At 42.3% G+C, this 18,398-nt stretch overlaps 1 protein-coding gene across 3 annotated transcripts in view; it reads left to right on the top strand.

The window, feature by feature from the left end:
* CWH43 (cell wall biogenesis 43 C-terminal homolog) overlaps window positions 1-18,398 on the top strand; it is a 63,656-nt gene that overhangs the window by 23,483 nt on the left and 21,775 nt on the right. For all 3 annotated transcript variants that reach the window (XM_047719962.1, XM_047719963.1, XM_047719964.1), the window contains exons 9-11: window positions 9,181-9,260; window positions 16,042-16,147; window positions 17,368-17,503. In XM_047719962.1, coding sequence (XP_047575918.1) covers window positions 9,181-9,260; window positions 16,042-16,147; window positions 17,368-17,503 — 322 coding nt within the window. The remainder of the gene's footprint in view (window positions 1-9,180; window positions 9,261-16,041; window positions 16,148-17,367; window positions 17,504-18,398) is intronic.

Genomic DNA, 18,398 nt, shown 5'->3' on the forward strand with positions numbered 1-18,398 from the left:
TATAGTTGGATTGTACTGGATCTTTTTAGTATTGTCTCTGTGTCCCTTCACCTCTAGTTTCCACCTTTTTTTTTTTTTTTTTAAAGATTTTATCCACAAGTAGGCAAAGAGGCAGGCAGGGAGAGAGAGAGGGGGGAAGCAGGCTCCCCACTGAGCAGAGAACCCGATGCAGGGCTCGATCCCAGGACCCTGAGACCATGACCTGAGCTGAAGGCAGAGGCTTAACCCACTGAGCCACCCAGGTGCCCCTAACTTTTTTTTTTTTTTTTAAAGATTTTATTTATTTGACAAAGAGAGACAGTGAGAGAGGGAACACAAGCAGGAGTGGGAGAGGGAAAAGCAGGCTTCCCACTGAACAGGGAGCCTGATGTGGGGCTTGATCCCAGGACCCTGGGATCATGACCTGAGCTGAAAGCAGAGGCTTAACGACTGAGCCACCCAGGTGCCCCTCCACCTTTGTTTTTAAGCTGTCCCTTGCACTAATTATCTATTCAGCTTTGTCTACTGCTACCTTTCTTGTCCACTGAGTTTCTAATTTCAATGATTCTATTTACTATATAATTTTATTTTATTATTTTATTTTTATTTTTATTTTATTTGACAGATAGAGATCACAAGTAGGCAGAGAGGGGGAGAGAGAGAGAGAGGGAGGAGGAAGCAGGCTCCCTGCCTAGCAGACAGCCCGATGCGGGACTCTATCCCAGGACCCTGAGATCATGACCTGAGCTGAAGGCAGAGGCTTAACCCACTGAGCCACCCAGACAGCCCTATATAATTTTATTTTTAGAAGTCTGTTTTATTTCTTCACACAATTTCCTAATCGTTAATTTAATCTCCTGTTTCTTAGCTGAATACTCTGTTGAATACCCTCTTTTATTTTTTTGACAGGTTAAGCATGTCTATTTTGTATTCTGATTCTAAAAGCTGCAATATCTGAAGTATTTGTGAGTTTGATTCTGCAGTTTTTTTTTCCCCTGCTGGTTTCTGCTCATGGAGACTTGTTTTCTTACATATTATTTATTGTATATATTTATGGTTCTTGGAACATTTTCAGGGAAGATCCCTTAAAACCTGAGCTGCAGGGGCACCTGGGTGGCTAAAGCCTCTGCCTTCGGCTCAGGTCATGATCCCAGGGTCCTGGGATCGAGCCCCGCATCAGGCTCTCTGCTCAGCAGGGAGCCTGCTTCCTCCTCTCTCTCTGCCTGCCTCTCTAAGAAAAAAAAAAACAAAAAACAAAAAACAAAAAAAAACCCTGAGCTGCAGAGACGCCTGGGAGGCTCAGTTGATTAAGCATCTGCCTTTGGCTCAGGTTATGATCTCAGAGTCCTGGGATCGAGTCCTGTGTCGGGATCCCTGCGCAGAATTGAGTCTGCTTCTCCCTCTTCCCCTCTTGCTGTGATCTCTCTTGCTCTCACTGTCTCTCAAATAAATAAAATTAAAAAAAAAAAACCAAAACAGAACAAATGTGATTTGCAAGTGTGGGTAATGCATACATATCACACATGAAAACTAACCCAGGAATTAGACATTTCTCCTTTGCATAAAATCCTTGACTAATAGACTTAATAATTTCATAAAATTATTATTTTTCACTTAAGTATAATTAACATACAGTGTTGTATTGGTTTCAGGTTTACAGTATAGGGATTCAACAACTCTATCCATTATTCAGTGCTCAACACACGAGCATTCTTTTTTTTGTGTGTGTGTGTTTAATTTCTCATGATCTTTTTCTGCTTTTTTTTTTAAATTTTTTTATTTTTTCAGCATAACAGTATTCATTATTTTTGCACCACACCCAGTGCTCCATGCAATCTGTGCCCTCTACAATACCCACCACCTGATGCCCCCAACCTCCCACCCCCCACCCCTTCAAAATTCTCAGATCGTTTTTCAGAGTCCATAGTCTCTCATGGTTCACCTCCCCTTCCAATTTCCCTCAACTCCCTTCTCCTCTCCATCTCCCCTTGTCCTCCATGCTATTTGTTATGCTCCACAAATAAGTGAAACCATATGATAATTGACTCTCTCTGCTTGACTTATTTCACTCAGCATAATCTCTTCCAGTCCCATCCATGTTGCTACAAAACTTGGGTATTCATCCTTTCTTTTTTCTTTTTTTTTTTTTTAAAGCTTTATAAACATATATTTTTATCTCCAGGGGTACAGGTCTGCGAATCACCAGGTTTACACACTTCACAGCACTCACCATAGCACATACGCTCCCCAATATCCATAACCCCACCCCCCTCTCCCAACCCCCTCCCCCCATCAACCCTCAGTTTGTTTTGTGAGATTAAGAGTCACTTATGGTTTGTCTCCCTCCCAATCCCATCTTGTTTCATTTACTCTTCTCCTACCCCCTCAACCCCCCATGTTGCATCTCCTCTCCCTCATATCAGGGAGATCATATGATAGTTGTCTTTCTCCGATTGACTTATTTCGCTAAGCATGATACCCTCTAGTTCCATCCACGTCGTCGCAAATGGCAAGATTTCATTTCTTTTGATGGCTGCATAGTATTCCATTGTGTATATATACCACATCTTCTTTATCCATTCGTCTGTTGATGGACATCTAGGTTCTTTCCATAGTTTGGCTATTGTAGACATTGCTGCTATAAACATTCGGGTGCACGTGCCCCTTCGGATCACTACGTTTGTATCTTTAGGGTAAATACCCAGCAGTGCAATTGCAGGGTCATAGGGTAGTTCTATTTTCAACATTTTGAGGAACCTCCATGCTGTTTTCCAGAGTGGTTGCACCAGCTTGCATTCCCACCAACAGTGTAGGAGGGTTCCCCTTTCTCCGCATCCTCGCCAGCATCTGTCATTTCCTGACTTGTTAATTTTAGCCATTCTGACTGGTGTGAGGTGATATCTCATGGTGGTTTTGATTTGTATTTCCCTGATGCCGAGTGATATGGAGCACTTTTTCATGTGTCTGTTGGCCATCTGGATGTCTTCTTTGCAGAAATGTCTGTTCATGTCCTCTGCCCATTTCTTGATTGGATTATTTGTTCTTTGGGTGTTGAGTTTGCTAAGTTCTTTATAGATTTTGGACACTAGCCCTTTATCTGATATGTCATTTGCAAATATCTTCTCCCATTCTGTCAGTTGTCTTTTGGTTTTGTTCACTGTTTCCTTTGCTGTGCAAAAGCTTTTGATCTTGATAAAATCCCAAAAGTTCATTTTTGCCCTTGCTTCCCTTGCCTTTGGTGATGTCCTAGGAAGATGTTGCTGCGGCTGAGGTCGAAGAGGTTGCTGCCTGTGTTCTCCTCGAGGATTTTGATGGATTCCTTTCTCACATTGAGATCCTTCATCCATTTTGAGTCTATTTTCGTGTGTGGTGTAAGGAAATGATCCAATTTCATTTTTCTGCATGTGGCTGTCCAATTTTCCCAACACCATTTATTGAAGAGGCTGTCTTTTTTCCATTGGACATTCTTTCCTGCTTTGTCGAAGATGAGTTGACCATAGAGTTGAGGGTCCATTTCTGGGCTCTCTATTCTGTTCCATTGATCTATGTGTCTGTTTTTGTGCCAGTACCATGCTGTCTTGATGATGACAGCTTTGTAATAGAGCTTGAAGTCCGGAATTGTGATGCCACCAACTTTGGCTTTCTTTTTCAATATTCCTTTGGCTATTCGAGGTCTTTTCTGGTTCCATATAAATTTTAGGATTATTTGTTCCATTTCTTTGAAAAAAATGGATGGTACTTTGATAGGAATTGCATTAAATGTGTAGATTGCTTTAGGTAGCATAGACATTTTCACAATATTTATTCTTCCAATCCAGGAGCATGGAACATTTTTCCATTTCTTTGTGTCTTCCTCAATTTCTTTCATGAGTACTTTATAGTTTTCTGAGTATAGATTCTTAGTCTCTTTGGTTAGGTTTATTCCTAGGTATCTTATAGTTTTGGGTGCAATTGTAAATGGGATGGACTCCTTAATTTCTCTTTCTTCTGTCTTGTTGTTGGTGTAGAGAAATGCAACTGATTTCTGTGCATTGATTTTATATCCTGACACTTGACTGAATTCCTGTACAAGTTCTAGCAGTTTTGGAGTGGAGTCTTTTGGGTTTTCCACATAGAGTATCATATCATCTGCAAAGAGTGATAGTTTGACTTCTTCTTTGCCGATTTGGATGCCTTTAATTTCCTTTTGTTGTCTGATTGCTGAGGCTAGGACTTCTAGTACTATGTTGAATAGCAGTGGTGATAACGGACATCCCTGCCGTGTTCCTGACCTTAGCGGAAAAGCTTTCAGTTTTTCTCCATTGAGAATGAAATTTGCGGTGGGTTTTTCATAGATGGCTTTGATAATATTGAGGTATGTGCCGTCTATCCCTACACTTTGAAGAGTTTTGAGCAGGAAGGGATGCTGTACTTTGTCAAATGCTTTTTCAGCATCTATGGAGAGTATCATATGGTTCTTGTTCTTTCTTTTATTAATGTGTTGTATCACATTGATTGATTTGCGGATGTTGAATCAACCTTGCAGCCCGGGAATAAATCCCACTTGGTCGTGGTGAATAATCCTTTTAATGTACTGTTGAATCCTATTGGCTAGTATTTTGGCGAGAATTTTTGCATCTGTGTTCATCAAGGATATTGGTCTGTAGTTCTCTTTTTTGTTGGGATCCTTGTCTGGTTTTGGGATCAAGGTGATGCTGGCCTCATAAAATGAGTTTGGAAGTTTTCCTTCTATTTCTATTTTTTGGAACAGTTTCAGGAGAATAGGAATTAGTTCTTCTTTAAATGTTTGGTAGAATTCCCCCGGGAAGCCGTCTGGCCCTGGGCTTTTGTTTGTTTGGAGATTTTTGATGACTGTTTCAATCTCCTTACTGCTTATGGGTCTGTTCAGGCTTTCTATTTCTTCCTGGTTCAGTTGTGGTAGTTTATATGTCTCTAGGAATGCATCCATTTCTTCCAGATTGTCAAATTTGTTGGCGTAGAGTTGCTCATAGTATGTTCTTATAATTGTCTGTATTTCTTTGGTGTTCGTTGTGATCTCTCCTCTTTCATTCATGATTTTATTTATTTGGGTCCTTTTTCTTTTCTTTTTGATAAGTCTGGCCAGGGGTTTATCAATCTTATTAATTCTTTCAAAGAACCAGCTCCTAGTTTCGTTGATTTGTTCTATTGTTTTTTTGGTTTCTATTTCATTGATTTCTGCTCTGATCTTTATGATTTCTCTTCTCCTGCTGGGTTTAGGCTTTCTTTCTTGTTCTTTCTCCAGCTCCTTTAGGTGTAGGGTTAGGTTGTGTACCTGAGACCTTTCTTGTTTCTTGAGAAAGGCTTGTACCGCTATATATTTTCCTCTCAGGACTGCCTTTGTTGTGTCCCACAGATTCTGAACCGTTGTGTTTTCATTATCATTTGTTTCCATAAATTTTTTCAATTCTTCTTTAATTTCCTGGTTGACCCATTCATTCTTTAGAAGGATGCTGTTTAGTCTCCATGTATTTGGGTTCTTTCCAAATTTCCTCTTGTTATTGAGTTCTAGCTTTAGAGCATTGTGGTCTGAAAATATGCAGGGAATGATCCCAGTCTTTTGATACCAGTTGAGACTTGATTTAGGACCAAGAATGTGATCTATTCTGGAGAATGTTCCATGTGCACTAGAGAAGAATGTGTATTCTGTTGCTTTGGGATGAAATGTTCTGAATATATCTGTGATGTCCATCTGGTCCAGTGTGTCATTTAAGGCCTTGATTTCCTTGTTGATCTTTTGCTTGGATGATCTGTCCATTTCAGTGAGGGGAGTGTTAAAATCCCCTACTATTATTGTATTCTTGTCGATGTGTTTCTTTGATTTTGTTATTAATTGGTTTATATAGTTGGCTGCTCCCACATTAGGGGCATAGATATTTAAAATTGTTAGATCTTCTTGTTGGACAGTTCCTTTGAGTATGATATAGTGTCCTTCCTCATCTCTTATTATAGTCTTTGGCTTAAAATCTAATTGATCTGATATAAGGATTGCCACTCCTGCTTTCTTCTGATGTCCATTAGCATGGTAAATTCTTTTCCACCCCCTCACTTTAAACCTGGAGGTGTCTTCGGGTTTAAGATGAGTTTCTTGTAGGCAACATATAGATGGGTTTTGTTTTTTGATCCATTCTGATACCCGGTGTCTTTTGATTGGGGCATTTAGCCCATTAACATTCAGGGTAAGTATTGAGAGATATGAATTTAGTGCCATTGTATTGCCTGTAAGGTGTCTGTTATTGTATATTGTCTCTGTTTCTTTCTGATCTACTACTTTTAGGGTCTCTCTTTGCTTAGAGGACCCCTTTCAATATTTCCTGTAGAGCTGGTTTGGTGTTTGCAAATTCTTTCAGTTTTTGTTTGTCCTGGAAGCTTTTAATCTCTCCTTCTATTTTCAATGATAGCCTAGCTGGATATAGTATTCTTGGCTGCATGTTTTTCTCATTTAGTACTCTGAATATATCATGCCAGCTCTTTCTGGCCTGCCAGGTCTCTGTGGATAAGTCTGCTGCCAATCTAATATTTTTACCATTGTATGTTACAGACTTCTTTTCCCGGGCTGCTTTCAGGATCTTTTCTTTGTCACTAAGACTTGTAAATTTTACTATTAGGTGACGGGGTGTGGGCCTATTCTTATTGATTTTGAGGGGGGTTCTCTGAACCTCCTGGATTTTGATGCTTGTTCCCTTTGCCATATTGGGGAAATTCTCTCCAATAATTCTCTCCAATATACCTTCTGCTCCCCTCTCTGTTTCCTCTTCTTCTGGAATCCCAATTATTCTAATGTTGTTTTGTCTTATGGTGTCACTTATCTCTCGAATTCTCCCCTCGTGGTCCAGTAGCTGTTTGTCCCTCTTTTGCTCAGCTTCTTTATTCTCTGTCATTTGGTCTTCTATATCGCTAATTCTTTCTTCTGCCTCATTTACCCTAGCAGTGAGAGCCTCCATTTTTGATTGCACCTCATTAATAGCTTTTTTGATTTCAACTTGGTTAGATTTTAGTTCTTTTATTTCTCCAGAGAGGGCTTTATATCTCCTGAGAGGGTTGCTTTAATATCTTCCATGCCTTTTTCAAGCCCGGCTAGAACCTTGAGAATCGTCATTCTGAACTCTATATCTGACATATTACCAATGTCTGTATTGATTAGGTCCCTAGCCTTTGGTACTGCCTCTTGTTCTTTTTTTTGTTGTGAATTTTTCCGCCTTGTCATTTTGTCCAGATAAGAGTTGATGAAGGAGCAAGTAAAATACTAAAAGGGTGGCAACAACCCCAGGAAAATATGCTTTAGCCAAATCAGAAGAGATCCCAAATTGTGAGGGGGGAGAAAGGGGATAAAAAGGAGTTCAAAAAGAAAAAAAAAAAGAAACTATTAAAAAATGAAAGCCGATAAAGAAAAAATATAAAAAGAGGAAAAATATATATATATATTAGATAAACTATTTAAAAAACGTTAAAAAAGAAAACGGTAAAAGTTAAAAAAAATTAGCAGAAGAAGAGAAAAAGAAAAAAAAATTGAAAAAGAAAAAAAAATTAAATTAACTGCAAGGCTAAAAAATCATGGGGAGAAAGCCATGAGTTCCGTGCTTTGCTTTCTTCTCCTCTGGAATTCTGCCGCTCTCCTTGGTATTGAAACTGCACTCTTTGGTAGGTGAACTTGGTCCTGGCTGGGTTTCTCATTGATCTTCTGGGGGAGGGGCCTGTTGTAGTGATTCTCAAGCGTCTTTGCCCCAGGCGGAGTTGCACCGCCCTTACCCAGGGCTGCGCTGAGTAATCCGCTCGGGTTTGCTTTCGGGAGCTTTTGTTCCCTGAGCGCTTTCCGTAGAGTTCCGGAGGGCGGGAATGAAGATGGCGGCCTCCCGGTCTCCGGCCCGGAGGAGCCGAGAGCCCGGGGCCCCACTCTTCAGTGTGCCCCCAGAGAACAGCGCCCAATGACTCCCGTCACCCTGGCCTCCGGCCGCGCTCCGAGCCGACCGAGCCCGCGACCGGCCCAAGGCAACCCAGAGCTGAGAGTCACTCCTCGGCTCTGTCTCTGTAGCCGGCTTCCCTGTTCTAATACCGGTAAGCTCTGTGACACTCAGACACCCCCGATCCTTCTGCGACCCTGTGGGACCTGAGGCCGCGCTGACCCCGCCTGGGCTTCACCCCAGTTAAGCCTCTGGAGCGATGTCCCTCAGCGGAACAGACTTTTAAAAGTCCTGATTTTGCTCCGTTGCTCCGCCGCTTGCCGGGAGCCGGCCCCTCCCCCCGCGGTCTATCTTCCTGTCGCTTTGGATTCACTTCTCCGCCAGTCCTACCTTGCAGATAGTGGTTGATTTTCTGTTTCTAGAATTGCTGTTCTTCTCTTCAACCTCCCGTTGGGTTTGTAGGTGTTTGCAATCTTTAGATAAGCTATTTAGCTGATCTCCTGCTACCTGAAGTAGTCTCAGCTGCTACTTCTCCGCCATCTTGACCAACACACGAGCATTCTTAATCCCCATCACCTGTTTCATTCACCGCACCCGCCCCCCCCGTCTGTTCTTCTATAGTTAAGAGCCCATTTTTTTGTTTCTCTCTTCTTTCTGTGTTGATTTGTTTTGTTAAATTGCACATATGAGTGAAATCATATAGCATTTGTCTTTCTCTTATTTCACTTAGCATTACTCCCTTTACATCCATCCATGTCATTGCAAATGGCAAGATTTCATTCTTTTTCAACTCAGTTATATTCCATTGTGAATAGACATACCACATCTCCTTTATTCATTCATCTATGCAAGCTGGTGCAGCCACTATGGAAAACAGTATGGGGATTCTTCAAAAAAATTAAAAATAGGGGCGCCTGGGTGGTTTAGTCAGTTAAGTGGCTGCCTTTGGCTTGGGTCATGATCCCAGGGTCCTGGGATCGAGCCCGTCCTAGGGCTCCCTGTTCTGTGGGGGAGCCTAGTTCTCTGTCTCCCACTCCCCCTACTTGTGTCCCTCTCTCACTGTCTCTCTCTCTGTCAGATAAATAAAATCTTTAAAAAAAGTTAAAAACAGAACTACCATGTGATCCAGTAATTCCTTCTCTGGGTATTTACTCAAAGAAAATGAAAACATGAATTTGAAAAGATCTATGCACCTTATGTTTATTACAGCATTATTTGCAAAATATTTTTAAAAAAGACAAACCTCATTTCTTTTAAACAATTATTTCTTCTTTCTGTTTAGTTTTGTGGCTGCTTGTTGGTGTGGGGCTATTGGGATTAGGACTACGGCATAAAACCTACGAGAGGAAATTGGGCAAAGGGGTAAGTAATGAAAACTTTTGATACAGAACTTTATATGGTATGAATGTATATACATGCATATATTTGTACACTTTTCATTATGCCTGAACTGTAGATCTGCATCTCATGACTTCAGAGCTCTGTAAACCATCTCTTGAAGCCTTAGGTCATAGGCTGATAACATAATAGAATTATTTCATGAAGTTGGGTTCTTGGGATAGACCCATTTATTAAAGGTAAGGTGCTAATAATTTTGTTGAATGAAATTATATTTTCCATATCCCACATATATTCCATATTTCCATATTCCATGATTTAACATATCTAAACTATGAAATAAAGAACTATTTTATAATGGGCTTTTTTGTACTGTTTGGCAGATACTGTTGAAGGCAACAATATGAGAGCCTGATTTAAAAACGATCTTATAGATAATTCTTGAATTTGAAGATTTGAGGTAGCTTGTATATTGATGGGTCATGGAAGTTTTCTGGTCTTCCTTTTCCCTCTTGCTGTCTACAGTTTTAAATGCTTTCTGGTCCCTTTCTCTTCTAGATAGGGGGGCAGAAGGAAGGCTAAGTTGCAGTGTTGTGGTTTCTGCTCTTGTGAAGTCTGATGTGTTTTGTAACAGAGTTACAGTTTTGACTAAAGCAGAATTTGAGGGTTAACTTTGAGTTTTAGTATTCTGTATTACCAGGCATATTTTTTTCATATAAATGAAAAGCTATACCGAGGACAGAGACCAGGCTTCTCTCATTTACCTTTGTGATTCCAGCACCTCACAAGTGCTTGGCCTGCATTCAGAACTCAGTAGCTGTTTCTTTTTATCTTTCTTTCTTTCTTTCTTTTTTTGGTAACTATTTCTTAGTAAGTAAGTAATTCATTATATGGTCTCTCTCTTTTGTCCTTTAGTTGTTAGTTGTTGTTATTGGAACATAATGTCAGTCAGAAGAAGACCCCTAATGTCAGCCAGGGACTCTTTTTAAAAGGAGTCATTCATTTCAGTTGGATTTAATACCTGTTCTTTTCATTCATTCACTCATTCATTCATGCGTTTACCAAATGTCTCTTGTGTGCCTGGTTCCAAGGAAATAGGAGTAAACAGGTTGGACCAGACCCCTACCTTCATGGAACTTATATTCTGGTAGGGGAGAAAGATGGTATTCCGGGGAGCAAATAAAGACCATCACGTTAGGTCAGGATACTCAGAAGCAGACAGGATTATGGAGTAGAGAGGAACACGGTCTGGGTGGTTAGAGAAGGCTGCTCTGAGGACGTGATGAGATTTGAGTCGAGACTTATTCACAGAGCCAGGGGAAGAAGATTTGGGCAGAGGGCACGCTTGTACAGGGCTGAGGGGAAAGAAGCATGGTGTGTCTGAGGCCCACCAGTGTGGCCGGTGTGACTGGAACTTGGTGAGTAAGGGGAAGAGTGGGAGAAGATGAGGAAGGAGAGGCTGGGCTGGGTCCTATCATAGTGGGCCTCCCAGAGCACAATGAGGCATCTTCATTTAATTTTTCTTACAGTGGAAGCCACTGGAGTATTTTGAGCAGGAGCATGAAGAAACATGATATATATGTGTGTATACACACACACACACACACACACACACACACACACACACACACACACACACATTCTGCTCTGTGCAGAATGGATTGTAGAGTAGAAGCAGGGAGAGAAGTTATTAGGCTTTTTCAGTTGTTCAGGAGAGAGACCGTGGGAGTTTGGATGGGTGCGGTGGGCAGTGGAGTTGGAGAGAAGCGGATAGACTTAGAACATATAGTTGACCCTTGGACAACACGAATTTGAACTGCGCCAATAGACTTACATGCAGATTTTTTTCAATGAGTGTGTTGGAACCTTTATTTGGAGATTGTAACAATTCGAAAAAACTTGTAGGCAAAGCGCACTACCTAGAAATAATGAAAAATTTCAGAAAAAGTTGTGTTATGAATGCATAAAATAGCTACTAGTCTATTTTGTCATTTACTAATAAAGTATACACAAATTTATTAGAAAAAGGTAAAAAGTATCAAAACTTGTGTACACAAACCCAGACCTTGCATGGAACCGTTTGTAGGGGAGAGAAAGGTAAACAAACACAAAGGTGCACTATTAAATCCTAACGGCATAAAATTAGCTGTGGTACATACTGTGCTACCATAACAATTTCATAGCCACCTCCTGTTGCTGCTGCAGTGGGCTCAAGTGTTGTATCAGCTTAAAATGCGGTGTGATGCTAATCTCCAGGGGAGCAGTTCATCTCTCTAGTAAATTTCTTATCAGAGTAAAGTGATCTCTTGGGGCACCTGGGTGGCTCAGGCAGTTAAGTGTCCGACTCTAGATTTCAGCTCAGGTCATGGTCTTGGAATTGTGGGGTCGATCCCTGCATCAGGCTCAGACAGAATCTTCTTGTCCCTCTCCCTCTACTCTTCCCCCTTCTCTTTCTCTCTCTCTCTCACTGTCTCTCAAATAAAATCTTTAAAAAAAGTGATTTTTTGTGGTTCTCATGTTTTTGACTGTAAACAATACTATAGACCTTGAATAACACCATGGGACTCATAAAAAGTGTCACTAGTGATGCTGGAAGGGCTCCAAGAAGCAGAGGACGGTCATGACAAGGCAAAGTTGAATTGCCGGATATCCTACAGATCGGGGTCTGCCGCTGCGTTCACCAGCATCTTGCGAGAAATGAAGCCGGTGTAAGGGCCACTGCAAAAGAAGAAAAGGGAATTCAGGGGAGAAATCATGGAAGTTTGGATGGGTGCGGTGGGCAGTGGAGTTGGAGAGAAACGGATAGACCACACAGTGTGTACCACAGCCATACCCGCAGGCACGGAAACCTTGCACTTTTGGCAAAATACCTTTTTATCTCAAACTGAAAATGCAACTTTTGTGTGGGTGCAGGTTCGCTGTAAGAAAGGCATACCTCTGGACTAAGGTGACTCGAGAGAAAGTGAAATCATTATAGAACAACAAAGTAAAAGGAAGGTGAAAGATCTAAAGCTGGAGAATTTAATTTTAGAAAGGTTTGGCTTAGAAAAATGTCAAGACAACAGGGGAAGCCACTTCTGCCTAGCAAGAGGCAGCAGATGAGTTCGCAGACACCATTCAGGAAGTCACTGAGGAGAAAGGATACCTGATGAACAGGTTTTTGATGCAGGTGAAGGTGCCCTGTTGTGGGGAAAAAAATGCCACAAAGGACATCTGTCAGTATGGAAAAGAAGCGAGCACCAGGATTTAAGAGAGGAAGGGCTGCGCTAACGCCCCTGTTCTGTGCACATGCAGCTGGGCTTAGTCGAGGGCTCTCTTTATCCCTAAAGCTGCTCATCCTGAGCCTTGAAGGGAAAAGATAAACACCAGCTACCAGTCTTCTGATTGTACAACAAGGAGGCCTGGGCGCGGAGAGCCCTTTTTCTGGATTGGTCCCATCGATGCTTGGTTCCTGAAGTCAGAAAGTACCTTGCCAGTACGGACAGCCTTTTATAGTTCTGTTGATAGGAGACGATGCCCTGGCCATGCAGGACCCCGTGAGTTCAGCACTGAAGTCATCGAAGAGGTCTACTTGCCCCCACGCACGTCTCTGATTCAGAGATCAGGGAGTCATACGGCCCTTTCAGGCCCATTACACACAGTAGTCTGTGAACGATTGTCAACGCTGTGGAGGAGAACCTGACAGGTACGACGTCGTGGAATTCTGGAAGAATTACTCCACCGAAGAGGCCATTGTTTAGCAAAAGCCCTGAAAGCCATTGAGCTCAGGACAATACATTCCCACTGGAGAATACTGTGTCCAGATGTCGTACTTGACTTCACAGGATTTATGACAGAGCTGGTCGAGGGAATCATGAAAGGGACTGTAGGTAACGGCAAAAATGGCGGAGGCTGAAGGGTGTCAAGATACGAATCTTGGAGAAACTCAAGAGCTGACAGGCAGCACACCAGAGGAATGCCCAGGAGATGGCCGGATGGAGATGGGTGCTTCTGCACCAGTGCCAGGCAATGAGAAAGATCTGGAAGCAGCAGCGACAGAAAACAGACCGACATGAGCCAATCCGGCAAAAGGGGTCTGATTATGCAAGATGGCTTTTGATTTCTTTGATGACAGACATCCTTTGATGACAAGGACACTGACCCTAAAGCAGACGGTGGAATCCAAGAAGGATTGGACCACACAGAAACATTTTTAGAGAACTGGAAAAGCAAGAAAGCCAGACAAAAGTGACAGTATATTTCCAGAAAATTACTCCGAGTGGGCCTGCCTCTTCTTCCTTCTCCTCCACCTCTGGCTCCCCTGAGACAGCAAGACGACCCTGTTCTCTTCCTCCTCCTCCTCCTCAGCCTACTCGACGTGAAGACAAGGAGGATGAAGACCTTTCTGGTGCGCCACTTTCACTTCATCAATTGAAAATAATCATCACGCCACACACTTAATAAATCCGTTGTGCGTGTGTGTGTCTTTGTGTGACAATCTGATACCCGGACAGCAAGAACTGTATGAGACCTTCGAGCTCGTCGTCGGCGTTGTCGCCCAAGTATTCATCACGTAGAATGGTGTGTACAAGACTCACATGGAAGTGGACAGCCTGTCCTTTTGTAGGGAGCAGGTGAGTGTATCTAATGTAAAATTAATAGCATCTTAATTTTCCTACTGTTCTGTAATTCTGCTTTCAAAGAATTATATTACTGTACAGCATGCCTCTTTCCCTCTCTCTCTCCTAACTGGAGAAACTATGTATCAATCTATCATTATAGGGAAGTGTATTTTTTTTAAGTGTAATAGTGTTTTCAATACTGCCTTATAATTATGACTGTAATACTGTGTGCCATAAAAATTTTACAACGATTCACTCATCAGCGTATAGGCTAGGCTACTGTGAAGCAATCATATCGATTACACTAGGTTACCATAAAGCAAACATTGCTGCTTCTTCATTCTCAGTGTATGAACTGTTAGAGCTGCAAGCAAATATGAAGTTGTTTTTCACATTATCTTTTCATTTTTTATGTCTACTGTTAGTAACACGTGTACCATCTGCAGTGATACAGGGACTGATACACGATTCATACTGTAAACAGACGATGTAAACTTACAGTATCAACAACCAGAGTCCAGGACTGTAAATGTGTTCTCCCTTCCCTATGATGTTCTGAATAACATTTTCTTTTCTCTAGCTTACTTTATTATAAGAATACAGTATATAATGTGCAAAATATGTGTTACTTGTCTGTTAGGTTATAGGTAAGGCTTCCAATCAACAGGAGGCGATTAATAGTTAAGTGTAAGCTAGTCAAAGGTGACACTCTCCTCAAAGGAGAGTCAAAGGTGACAAAGGTGACAAAGATTCCCAACTGTGCAGGGGCACAGCACCCGCCCCTAACTCCCATGTTGTTCCAGAGTCAGTGATATTCTGAAAGGAGAGTTGATAGGATTTGCTGATGGATTTGATGTTGCTGGATGGGGAAGTCAAGAATGACTTTCATGCTTTGGCTTGAGCGACTGGGTCGAGGGTGGTGGCATTTATTGACAGGGGAAGAATGAGAGAATAATGGGTTTTGGAGTGATGAAATCCAGGGTTAATGGTAGTTAGAGTTCTGCAAAAAGGGATAGCTTGATGAATATAATCATGCCTCTTGAAATTCATGTTGATGGTGCCATTCTCTTTATATGATACTCAAATGAATAATCTTTCCTGCATAAGGATGGAAAGCCCAGCTTACAGGGCTGGTGAACACTGAGCTGTTTATGTTACATAGTGGCCCCTCCACTGCAAAGAGGTTGTTACTTATATTTCTCCCAGTCCGAAGTTGTATGGTTGACTTTAGGTTGCTTTTCCAGTTGTGATGATGGATTTGTTCTCAGCATACTCTTTCTCAGGATCCCTGTTATAGACCAGTTAGGTACTCTTTTGAGATGGATGGTTTGGGTTGGGTGGTGATTCTCTGACTCAGCCCATGGACCCAAAAGATGAATTCTCCGAAAGGGCTGTGCTCCTGAACGTTGGCCTTGTCAGAACAGTAGGGGAATAACAACATGTGTGACTCGGAACCAGCAGACTGCTTTATAGATCCGTTGAAGGACTCTATGTACCCCACTGTGATCTCATTCCTCTCCTGTGCAAGGGTAGCCTCTATCTGGAATACAGTGTTTATCATTTTCATACATTTCTTTATATTGTTACTACCTACGATACAGCCCCAGATGATACTGCTTTTCCATGTTTTTGACTTTACCTAAATGTAAATGACTTTACCTGACATATACATTTTTCAACTTACTGTTTTTAACTTAAAATCACTTGTATAAGACTCACCCATATGGGAATACGCAGCCCTAACTCATTTACTGGGGCTGTGGACTATTCCATTTTACATATGTGACACCACTCACTCACCCATTTTCCTATTTTCCTATTGAAACAACAGCCAGGTTGCTTCTATTTTCTTGCTATTATAAACAATGCTTGTTATAAGTGCTCATTTTCCAAATATTCCTCCTAACTTCTAAGCTCAAGCTAGAAGTGCACAGATTTATTATGAGAATATCATCTAGCAAGTAGCTCCCTATTTTTATGAATTAAATATGGGCAAATTCACTAAGAAAATTCCTTTGCCAAAATATGAATTTTGGAAGAAACTGTCATTGTTCACAGTCCTCTTAATTTTTTTAAAATTTTTTATTAACATATAATGTATTATTAACCCCAGGGGTACAGGTCTATGAATCACCAGGTTTACACACTTCACAGCACTCATGATAGCACAGTCATCCTAAATTCCCCTTAAAACTATTCCTCAGGCACCAACCACAGAGGTCTCAGCCGCCATCTGGCCTCTTAGGTTTGGCTACGACAATGAAGGATGGTCCAGTCTAGAAAGATCGGCTCAAGTACTCAATCAAACAGGTAAGTCTTTCCCTGGAATTAGTTCCAGGTTTTGAGAAACTGCTATTGTTAATTTTTATTTTGAACAAGATCATAAGGGGTGCCTGGGTGGCTCATATGGTTAGGCAACTGCCTTTGGCTCGGGACATGATCCCGGAGTCCTGGGATCGAGTCCCGCATTGGACTCCCAGCTCCATGGAGAGTCTGCTTCTCCCTCTGATCTTCTCCCCTCTCATGTTCTCACTCTCTCTCAAATAAATAAATAGGATCTTAAAAAAAAATCTATGAACAAGATCATAAGTAATAGGAGGAGGGTTTGCTGGGTTGTAAACTAATCTCTTAGAAAAGCTTTCCTCTGGGAGACAGCTGCAGAAGGATGACCACATCCATCTTTGAAAGCGATACATTCAGTTGGTTCTGAGCAAAGTCTGCTCCAGAGTATCTGCAGGGAGTTCTTGTCCTGCCTGCACTCTGAGAGATACTCCTGCTGCTGGCTTCTGCTGCTTAGGGACCCACTGCTGGCGATCAGAAAGCAGCTGGGTTAGAAGGCAGACTGGGTCACAGCAATGCTCATTTGTAAAGTGGATTCTTCTCAAGAGCCGAAGCGCCAGTTTTTAAGTTTCTGTGCCCTGGGGTGTTCATCCGTGTAAGGAAGCATCCTCTCCCAGATGCGGGAAGCTGGTTCACAGATCAGCTTCACGGAGTGGGGAGCAAGACACAGAAAGGACTAAACTGTGCTGCTTATTCCTAATGATGACCGCGTCTCTGAGAAATTGCTGGGGGTCTGTTCGATTCTAATGTCACTGAGAAATTTCCATGAACCTTCGTCCTGATTGTGGGCCTCCGAGGCACCTCTGGCCAGACTGAAAAACCCAGAACGAAATGCTGTTGCATACACTCTGGTATTTCTGAGCATCATTTGGCTATTTGAGAAAGGCATTATGCTTATTTGAAATTTGGGGAAAGAGGTTAGAAATACTTGAAAATTTAGAAACTATGCTTTTATCCTCTCCTGAATGTCTTCGAGGTATCCTATGTTCTAATTACATTCTAAACCTGGGGAAATCTCCTTTTATAGCTCAGGTTTGATCAGCTTCACATTAGTGACTCATTAGAAATTACTTTGTGGGTTTTTTTTTTTTAACTTAGGAGGAAAGGCAAAGAGTTTAAGAATAAAGTTTTGCTAATTGCTTTTGCACAGCTGTGGTTACTCACTGTGTGCATTTTTTTTTCCTTAATAGGTGCAGATTTCATAACAATTTTGGAGAGTGATGCCTCTAAGCCTTACATTGGGAACAATGACTTAACCATGTGGCTAGGGGAGAAGCTGGGTTTCTATACTGACTTTGGCCCAAGCACGCGGGATCACACGTGGGGGTGAGTGTACCTTGGGAACATAGCCCCGAACACCAGGCAGCCCTGGCTTCGAGTGGAACGTTGATGTTTTCATACCTTCGTCCTATGAGTATGTCCCAGGAGACTTCCTGGGGGGATGAGGAGGTGTGGAAGATACGCACATTCTGTGATTGTTTGAAAGGTGTCCCTGTTGCTGGATATTTTCAGTTCTTCAGCATTATAAACCATTCCATGTAGGAGCTGAGGTTTCAGCACTGAGCCTGTCTGACCTGATGCTGGGTGCATGGGGCTCACGTCCCAGTGTGAAGAAACAGAAAACAAACACGTACACACGGAGATAAATAAGAATTTGGGATGGTGGTGAGTGCTACGTAGGAAAGGAAAGTGACTGGGGAGGTGGGGGCTGGGAGATGGTCAGAATGGTCACTGGGAAGGCCCCGCCATGAGAAGGACCCAGGATCCAGCCTTGGGAAAAGGCCAGAATTGTCAGTGTAAAGACTGGAGGCAGGATCAGGCATGGTGGGCCTGAATGTGGGGCCTGAGGGGGAGCTGGTAAGAAATGAGGTCAAGGGCAGGCCCCCGATCTTAGAGAGCCCCGTAGTCCATGCTGAGGACTGAATAATTCAGTTTTGATGGGGAACCATTGGCTGGGTTTTACATAAGAGCCATTTGATCTGATCTACGTTTTAAAAAGTTCATTCTGGCTGCTCCTAGAAGAGCCTGTTGAGGGCAAAAGTGGGAGTGTGCGAGGAGACAGGTGAGGAGGTAGAGGCCCTAGGACAGGTGAGAGGTGACAGCGGGAGCCCTGAGCATGCAGAGAAGGGGGCACATTCTGGAACTACTCTGGAACAGAGCTGACAGGACTTACTGGTGGTTTAGGTGTCAGGGGCCGGGAAGGGACAAGGGCAACATCAAT

This window comes from Lutra lutra, chromosome 2 (assembly GCF_902655055.1).
Source record: "Lutra lutra chromosome 2, mLutLut1.2, whole genome shotgun sequence".
Taxonomy (NCBI): Eukaryota; Metazoa; Chordata; class Mammalia; order Carnivora; family Mustelidae; genus Lutra; species Lutra lutra.